Source organism: Melanotaenia boesemani, chromosome 20, assembly GCF_017639745.1.
Source record: "Melanotaenia boesemani isolate fMelBoe1 chromosome 20, fMelBoe1.pri, whole genome shotgun sequence".
In the NCBI taxonomy this organism is placed as follows: Eukaryota; Metazoa; Chordata; class Actinopteri; order Atheriniformes; family Melanotaeniidae; genus Melanotaenia; species Melanotaenia boesemani.
Genome location: NC_055701.1, coordinates 21,082,406 through 21,092,194, shown reverse-complemented (window position 1 = coordinate 21,092,194; position 9,789 = coordinate 21,082,406). Strand labels below are relative to the sequence as shown.

The window sequence follows — 9,789 nt, the reverse complement described above, 5'->3', positions numbered from 1 at the left end:
CTTACGTTGGGTTCCCCTCCTTTTTGTCACCCCGCTGTATTTTTGTCTCCTCAAATAAACTTCACCTGCTAGACGTTGTCTTTTGAAAAAGCCTGTTGATGGTTTATTCATTTTAATCACTACAGAATTCATTTTGGGTGCAACACATGCCACATGTATAAAAGAATACAGTCACTTGTATCATGATATTTTTTTTTTTCCATATTTGATATAAACATTTACTCGACCAAAAAAAAAGAAAAAAAAATCTGACATGACAGGACTGAAGTTTATAAATTAAACAGACACTGATAATGTGAGGGCCGTTGTCAGTTATGTTACACACAAAACAACTAAAAACTTCTGCAACTTCCACTGCTGTAAGTGGACTACAAGCAGACTCTCAGTCCATGCTTGCATAGCCTACAAATGGGGAGCTCAAACTGTTGAAAGGGAATTTCTGTACCAACCCTCTCGCAGTGAAACACTCTTTCAAAAGCTTTATCAAGCACCTCTGCTGAGGATCTTGTGTCTTTAATGATTGCTGCAAACAGAACAGATTACAAGATGAGACCTTTCGATAAAAAGTTTCTCCTTACAAAAAAGTTTTACACAAAGGAATGCAGTGTGTCCAGTAAACATATGTGAGGCTTTATTATTCCTCCTTTTGCTGCATTAGAAGTGGAGCCCACTCTCGCAAGGTCCCTAGCCTTGAGAGTGAGCTCCCAGCAACGGGGCCAAAAGCCAGGACTGTACTCATTTTGCAGTGCTCTTCATTTCTGTAAACATGTTGATATGTACTCAGTAAAAGTTAAGTCAAAGTTAACTTGAGCTACGTGTTCTTTTTAAGTCTAACTTAAACAAACAGCCTGGAAAGGAAGCCAATTTTGGAGTACTGTGCCTAATGACAGTTGTAATTTTGGCCTTTCCTCTGGGTTGAGCGGCAGCAGTACAATGTGATCAAGAGGGAATGATGTTCCATAAATATATTTCTGCCCATCCCAGAAGTCACTGAAGCAAAACATAATACGATGCTTATGCTCTGCCTTGGAGATTAATCCTTATATGCGATTCGGATATCATTCAAAAACATAAGTGTCACAGAAACATGTATCAAATGGAGGGAAGCATGCTCCCACATTACTGGAGGTGAACTAATGATCTAATGAGTCACACACTGTACAGCCCATGCAACAATACTAAATGAATTTAGTATGAGGGTTTCTCTTTTATAGCCACCTAAAGATGCAAAAGGTAAGAGATTATATTTTTGACACATAATATATGCATGCAAAGAACCTACTCTTCTTGGTTCCATCATTTGGAAACATCTGGAACAGACAGGAGCCTTTCTATTCTCCGAGAGCTCAACAAGTCTGAATAGTAGAGACAGTTACAATTATCATAGGAATTATTGTTTTGTTACTATTATGTAAAGCATACAGTAGTTGCAGCAGTGAACACTGGGGATCCTAAATACTGCAGAAACAATTTAATGCAGTGCTCCACCGATATACAAGCTAGGGTTGGAAGAGAATGTATAGGGTTACTGTGCACAAATCACATTGGCATGTTTGGAGATAGAAATCTATGATATAGCTGTTTTTCAAAATTATTCTGCATTTGACATTCTCATGCATACAACCACAAGAAGCGAGTCCATTGAAAAATAGTCCAAGCATTGTTTTCTTTTGTTTTTTGTTGTTTTGTTTTGTTTTTTGTTTTTTTTTTCCTGTGGAAATGACAGAGAACCTAATGAGACATTAAAACGTGTGCTGCTGTCCAGAGTGTGTGGATACAGACGTGGAGAGGAGCAAGCAGGGACAGCTCACTTCTGCATGTCACACTGCAACAGGAGCACGATGGATGGGTCGCTCTTTGCTGCCTCTTTGAACTCCTCCAACGAGATCTGGTCATCGTTGTTTTTATCCATTTTGCTGAAGATCTTGTCCACCCTCTGCTCTGGTGTCAGGCCATCCTCGTTCATCTTCATCATGATCACAGTGCCCACCATTTTGTAGATAGCCTGTGGGTGAGGAGCAGAGAGAAATGAGCCGGTGAGTGTGGTTTGTTATCTTACACAATCAAGCCTACATGTGTTAAATGCTTCCCAACCGAGGTTGTTCATCTAACTAGGTCGCACACACAGGCAAAAAATATTTGAATTATTCTTCAACACATTGATAGGTAGCATATGGTTGTGTTCAGGAGGCTGTGCTGCTAATCATCTTCAGTAATATAAGTTTCTCATCATGTCATTATGGTTGAGTCAAATAACATGGTGTTGTAATTAACTATATAAGTTGAAAGAGTGAACTAAAAGTAAACAATGAATAGTTGTTGTGCAACCACGTTTTCACAATAGCTTGCAAGCTGTATAAAATGAAAAATCAGAGTTCAGTTATTATTATTATTCCAACTCTACATTTGATTGGATAAAAATACAAACCCAACATATCAAATGTCTTAATTTTTAGCTTGATACCAGCGACATGATTCGGAACATTTGAGATAAGGCAAAGGTGGTTTATGCATTTGGAAACCTGTTGCTGTAATTCCAAAAGTTTAATATTTTCCCATTTTTGCATAATATAGGATTTTAGCTGCTTTTCAGTGTCAGCCTCTTTGCTGCATCTCTCATAATTGGTTATATGTCTCCTCTGCAAGCTATTAGGTCAGAAAAGCATCTGGGTCCTTCTATTATAAAGCTGCGTTATAGTATATGTGGTTTAATGTTGTCTTGCTGACTTAAGTAAGGCCCTCCCTAATAAAACAACATTCACTTGCCAGCGGATGTTACTCCAAAACCTGCATACATTATTAATCAGTATCACTGGAGCCCTCACAAATGTGCAAAACACAATAACATTACATTTTAGTTTGTTTGACTACAGGACTGTTTGAACCCAACTTCATCTTAAATGAATGCAAGTTTTGAGAAACTTACTGTTTGTGGATCTTGTTTATACATGATTTTTTTTTTCTTTGCACAGTAAAATCATCTTCAATGACGCATCTCATCCCGGCCACTCTCTGCTTAAATGGTTAACATCAGGACGGTGATGAGCATCAATCAGAGCAAGGACAGACTGTTTTTATCTTACTACCATAACTACACTCAATAAAACACTGCTTACACAAGAAAGTGTGACCGATGTGAAGTATGTATGAGGGTGGGTCAGGTTTTTTTTAACTTGTTAACCTATTTTAGTTATCTCTTAGCAATTCTATTATCTTTTTATTTGACTTATTTTTAGTATTTATTTTATATGAAAGTTGACTGTAGAATGTTGAATTTGGTTTACTTTCAGTTAATATGTGTTTTCTTTGAGTTACCATTTCCTGGGGAAGTTGGTGTTTGTTTATTTGACCTCTTTTATGGGCCCAAAATTTTTAATTTGGAATTTGCATTTTTTTTTTCTATTTCTTTCTTTCTTTCTTTCTTTCTTTCTTTCTTTCTTTCTTTCTTTCTTTCTTTCTTTCTTTCTTTCTTTCTTTCTTTCTTTCTTTCTTTCTTTCTTTCTTTTTTTGTAAATTAAACAACAACAACAAAAAGACATTTTCTTTAAAAAAAAAACTCCTGCACTCTCTTCATCCTTGGTCTCGGTCCCTCACACTGACCATAACAAATCGACTAATTCTATTCTATTCTATTCTATTTATTAAAGTTTAACCTACATATGAGGTTTCAGCTATGACCTGTGTTCACTGACAGCGCTTTTCAGAAGTGTTCCTCAGCCCACGCAGTGATTTCCACTGTTTGTTTTTAATGCTGTGCTGCCCGAGGGGCCTAAAGATCAGAGCTGTTCAGTACTGGTTTTCAGCCCACATCCTTATACATACAGTGATTTCTCCGTATTCTGAATCTTTTGTATTATGAAATTTTACATTTAGAAACTGTATCATTAAGCTTTCAGAGTGGTGAACCCTCCCCATGTTTAGCTGTGCATTAGTCTTCAGTTCATCCAGTAAATGCCCAAACCCTACTCCCTGAATGTCAGCTAAGGATAGTTCACTTAACAAATTTCTCCGTTTGAGCATTGTGCAACGTCACCAACACAGACAGCAACATCTGAGATATTAAGGAAATGGAGGTATGTATGTAACACTGTGTTTCATCATGAAACAGGACGGTGTATAAAATGCTCTCTAGTGTTTAACCTTTAAAGTTCATACGAAGAAAAAGGTGAGAGGAAAAATGTTACTTGGCATTTTTTCTTTTCCTTTGGACAAAATAATACGAATCAACCAATTTGGTCTAACATACCCAAATCAAGTGGCAGCAACAGCTCCGGCAGGTTTATTTCCACATTTTTTAACAAGTTCATTACATTACAAATTGTAGCACAGATACTTAAAGGTTTAAAACCATTTCTGCCTGGTTAAAATTGGTTTTCTTTTGTTAAAAATGGTCAGTTTTAGAAGAGAAGGAAAAGACTGAGAAAGGAATTTTAAAAAAAAGGGTAAAGAAGATGGACTTTGCCTGAAGTAAGATCTGCTAATTAGCAAGCTAGTACATATTATGCTGAAATTTGATCCCCAGCATATTAATACCCCCATAATAAAGCAAACAAATTATTAACTATAAAAAATCACCAGGCAACACTGGTAGTCTAAGTTAATAGGAGACCATTCCTTAACCAAAATCACTGTGTGACTTATCTTTAGCTGATCAATCCTGAAGTTAAAACTCAGGATCAGTGCATACTAAAGACAGCATCAGAGCAGGTGAAAATACTACGTGGCATGTGGTAAAATTGCTAAGTTCAGCTAAGCTAGCCAAACCTACGTCAATTTAAAGGTCCTATATTGTGCTAAATTAACTTTCTAAAGGTTTTTTAACAGTCACATGTGTCCTTATAGCCTGTGTATGAGGCCCAAAAATGAAAAAATTCTGTCTCCTCTCTGACTTGCTTGCTCCACTTTTTAGCGAATGTGTGCACAAATGGTTGAGTCTGAGATCTTTCCCATCGTGACCTCACAAAGGGAAATAACCACTGCCCCTGGTAGTAGATACTGTCAGAGAGGGGTGTGGACAGGCAGCACCCATGAACATTTAAAGGTTCAGACACAGAAACAGCCCGTTCTCTGTGGAGCTCACTACAGCTACTTTTGGATTGGCTGAAATTAAGGACCAAGGCTGAATTTGGGGTAATACACTTTGAAAACAATCTTGTTGGACATCTGAAACCCATATGAAATTGTTGAAAAAATGTTTAATATGAGACCTTTAACTGACTTATATGTAGATAAAATATTTAACAACCTTGCCCTTTTTCATTCTTTTGGTGGATAATCTTGCCAGTCAGTTTCATGTGACATGAATAACTGTTCAGCTCTTCCTCACACAGTTCAGAGTTGCCTTTGAACAGGGCATTTCTGCTCCCTGAGATGTGAGAATCTTACTTAACATGGATGAGTACACCGTGCAGTCTGCCTCACTGGGAACAACTGAGCTACTGGAACACAGCCTTGGTTCTCTTCAGGATTTTTGTTTTGCCCAGCCTTGTAGTTAACCTCTTTGCTGATTATTTGTAAAATTTGTTCCAGCAGGTTTATTTACATTATAAAAATGTGTTGGCCTTAAAATGAAATGAAAGACATTTTCAGAAATTGGTCATTTGATATGTTGTCTTTGTACTATTCTAAACATAATCCAAGATTTGTACTGCCATTTACACAGCTTTTTTTGATGGCTGCCCTCTCTGAGCCAGGTTCTTCCGGAAGTTTGTCCTTCCTGTTAAAAGGGAGCTTTTCCTTTCCACTCTCGCCTCTTGCATGCTCAAGATAGGGGATTGGATCGAAGTCAAGATTCAATGCAATCTGTTGGTTTTCCTTAACTAGACTACTATTTATTATGAATTGGTTCAAACTGATTTGTCTGTAAAGTGCCCTGAGGTGACATTGTTGTGAAGTGGAGCTATACAAAAAAGCTTAATTAAATTGAATTGTATTACAATAGAGAATCCAAGTAATTAATAAGGTAGCAAAAAGGTGCAGTTTGCACAAAGCAACACATTTGAAATGACTAAAAGATGTAAAAGATGTAAATATTTGGCTAAAATCTGATGAAGCTGACCTGAGCAAAACTACTCAAACACTGAGAATTCAATGACATGGCAAACAAAACACTTCTTTAAACATTCCCTTACCTTTCTATTCAGAGAAATATATTTAATACACAATATATATTCTGATGGAGATGTATTTCTATATCAAACCAACAAGTTTGGAAACTTTAGATATAACTGAAATAAAACTCACTATATTTATCACTACAGAAATTGTCAATATGCTCCAATATCAATGATGAATGTCAGATTTACTATATGGATTGTATTCCCAGAAGTGGCCTTCTGCAATTCAATACTGCTGCAGTTTTGTCATTGTGGAGTTGTGTGTGTGGTTTCACTGCACTGCAGGTGTCCAGGAGACTGATCAACAGGAAAACCAGAGCCAGTACCCTGATGAGCTCTGGCTTAATGACTCGATAATCCCTCACCTCGATTATCTCCAGCATCTCCACTCTGGTGATTTTGCCATCACCATCCAGGTCATACATGTTGAAGGCCCAGTTGAGTTTTTGCTCAAAGCTGCCACGAGATGTGATGGACAGGGCGCAGATGAACTCTCGGAAATCAATGGTACCATCTCCATTTTTGTCAAAGGTTCTGAAGGCGTGTTGTGCAAATTTTGACGCATCGCCATAAGGGAAGAACTGCAAAAGTGGAAGAGATAGGTTCAGTAACTCAACTGGTCGTTGGCTAGAGATAGTGTCAGCATGATTAAAGTTTCAGTTAAATAACTAAAACAGAGCAGAGGATGAAAAGGAGAGACAACTGGTTGGCACAAACCTTGACATAAAGCTGCTGGAACTCCTCCAGATTCAGCCTGCCAGTGGGACAGTCTTTCAGGAAGCCTTTGTACCACTGTTTCAGCTCATGTTCATTAAACTCTGTGTTCTTCACCAGATCCTCCATCACCTCAGGAGTCAACTTGCTGTTTTGCTTTCCCATGATTCCTGTGATGCAAGAACACGTGGATAATGCATTTTTCAATGCTTGAGCGATTGCGGCATGATTTTTTTCTTTTTTTTTATTTATTTTCACTTCTAACACAAATACAGAGGGTGAATGTCTTTAATTTTCTTCTTCTTCTTCCTTTTGGATGGCAGCAAATATTTCCCTGATGCTTCTGTTCTATTTCCATCCCCCTCAGCTTGTTTGTGCCAGTCGGTGGCCTGGGTAGCACTGACCTGGATCATCACTGTCAAAGCAGATCCAGTTCATCAAATGTTCAATCGCTGCGATCAAGTTTCCAGTGCAAACACTGTCCTATGACAATGACAACAAAGCCTGTGTTTGCTTGTAAAAGAGATGCTGCTGCAGCGAATCTACACAGCTGTGTGAGGGGTAACATGCAGGAGCACACAGCAGGCCTGCTGTAATCTGGATCAGAGGGGAATGTGGCTTATAATTGAGCTGTCTGTATGTAATACTGTGCTTAAAACCAGATGTGGAAAGTCCACACAGCTCACTCAGCTTGGATTAGTTTGTTATCCATAATGAAGGCATTCAGCAGCAATCATGACAACTTGAGCAGCCTGTCAGAAGCCCCACATTCATAAATTATTGACTCATGATGTGGCAAATGACATAAGGTGGCTAAGAATAGGTCGATTTCTAATACATAATTAAACTAATTACACAACTGGATATGATTTGCATATAGGAATGCAGGTATGGGTCACTGGGAGATGTCCACAACTTGAGACCAACATATGGTCCATATCTCTGCAGCAGCATGACAGCAGGCTGGACAGCTCCGCCACAGACAGCACCGCATTGGCTCGGGCCTTCCACAACAAGCAACAGAAATGTGCGCTGCAGCCAAAATCGGTGCAAAGCAGCGCTTTTAATGTCCATGCCCTGCGTGTCATAGAGGCAATCCTGACCAGCATGATTAGTAATTAAAACAAAAGATTTCTGGTGTTAACTCTGAAATAGGCTGCCATGAATGACCTTGAGGACATTTTTTTCCAGGAAGATGACAAAACAGTTTTACGGAGCGGAGCGCGCTCATAGAGCGGCTCGACGCCGCGTAAATGCGGCGTTTTATTAGAAAATTCGCCACATTATCGCACAGGCCTCAGGTGTGCGCGGCGTGTTCTTGTCGAAGAAAGGCTAAGAGACGCGGTTTTGTTTCACGCTTCGGGGAAATGGCAAATGAGTTAAAGCTATTAAAGCTAACCGCCTCCTATGTAAGAGAGAGGACAGGGAGAAGCTGCTGCATTCCGATGGAAACGACGCAGTGAGAGTATTTTCAGACCGATCATCACCACCACCCTTCCCTTCATAATGCTTTTAATGACACCTTTCCGCGCGCATTGGAGCGAAAACGTGTCAAAATGTGATAAGCGCACAGACATATTTAGAAAGACATGAGAAAATGAAAACGTGCAAGACATCATCGCAGAGCCACATTAAAGGTGTTATAAAGCCAATTCTCTCATGACATCTTTGTTGTTTGCCAAATGATAATGCTCTGGCTTATTTCTGTTATTTTGGTTGTTTCCAGGCAAAATGCAGAGGTTTTATATTCTGGGATGCGCAGGTGCCACAGAGCAAAGCTTCTCCTCAACCCTCATTCATTCACAGAGATGGGAGAACATGGAACATAATGCGCTCACATAACACAACCCAGTCACTACTGACTGCATGCATGATCAAGGATAAAATAAAATATATTTAAACCCAAACAAACTCGACATGTGCATGAGCAGATAATCACCCCTTACCTTGTAACAGCCTATATTTGGTAGTTCTCGGAATAAAGCAGCTCTGGCTTCTGGAAAGTACAGAAAACCCCCCCTTCCGATGGAAACGTTTACCCAAACGGAATTATTCTCAGCACCGTTGGCCTCCTTTAAAAACAAAAGACACACACCCGCTGATTAATTTTTTTCTAGATTTTCCCAACGCTATTCCAGATGAGGAGCAGAGACCGATCCCACGCCAGTCTTTGCTTATGCGTCTACAGGAGCGCGGCGTCACCCGTGTGCATCACAGCCTGGTCATGAGTTCTCTGTGGCGCTGCCGCTCCGTTTGGGTTCAGCTGGATCCTGTCACGCTATAACTGCATCCTGCAGCGTAATGAGGATGAAGAGGACATAAACTATATGGATTGTGGTCTATATATGTGAATGGTGCGCAAGATGATGTGCAAGTTTTGGAATTCTTCTAATTTTAATTTATAAGGAATGTATTAGATTCAAGAAATCTTGGGTTCATAAGTTGAGTATTCATTTATTTTGCTTCAAATTAGGGATACACAAAAATCTCTTTGGCTGTGTACTCTTTCATGGGTAGCTTTTTCTTTTTCTTTTTTTTTTTTTAAGAAATCCCACGCCCTTCCCCAAAATCCACCCAGCAGATTGAAGTCCAACAAAAATCTGAATTATTTTAACTTTTTTTTTTTTTTTTAGTTCTTCAAAAATCTGAAATCTGTGTTCCCGGGTCAGCTGTAAGTGGAAAATACTAAATTGTCCCAGTAGAAACTTATAAAGTTATTCATTTAGCTGTTTATATAGTCTTTGGGATCTTGCTCTAAAGTGTCAATGTAAACAATTAACTAATTTAAGTTTTTGTTACATTTTGAAGAATGATACCAACTTTTCTAAAAATGGGGGTTTTCCCTATGTTAGAACAGGCAAGAATTTAAAAAGAATTAGATTAAAAACAGTGGCATTGCAAAAACTACAATTTTTTTAAAGAACTGTCCAACACATTATTTAAAACTGGAAAGATAGCA

General features: G+C 38.7%; 1 protein-coding gene across 1 annotated transcript; it reads right to left on the bottom strand.

The window, feature by feature from the left end:
• Positions 1-78: 78 nt before the first annotated feature.
• vsnl1b (visinin-like 1b) lies at positions 79-9,089 on the bottom strand. The gene is made up of 4 exons (XM_041972496.1): positions 8,777-9,089; positions 6,834-7,000; positions 6,482-6,697; positions 79-2,005 (listed from the first exon to the last, which is right to left on the bottom strand). Exons 2-4 carry the CDS (start codon positions 6,993-6,995, stop codon positions 1,808-1,810), a joined length of 576 nt encoding a protein of 191 aa, XP_041828430.1. The 5' UTR covers positions 6,996-7,000; positions 8,777-9,089; the 3' UTR covers positions 79-1,807.
• Between the last annotated feature and the right edge of the window lie 700 nt (positions 9,090-9,789).

Excerpts from the sequence above, each read along its gene's own strand:
- vsnl1b (XM_041972496.1), bottom strand. The coding sequence starts at position 6,995 with ATGGGAAAGCAAAACAGCAAGTTGACTCCTGAGGTGATGGAGGATCTG. Across the intron at positions 6,698-6,833 it reads TCCAGCAGCTTTATGTCAAG|TTCTTCCCTTATGGCGATGC; the intron begins GTTTGTGCCAAC and ends CCACTTTTGCAG. Across the intron at positions 2,006-6,481 it reads AGATGCTGGAGATAATCGAG|GCTATCTACAAAATGGTGGG; the intron begins GTGAGGGATTAT and ends CCTCACCCACAG.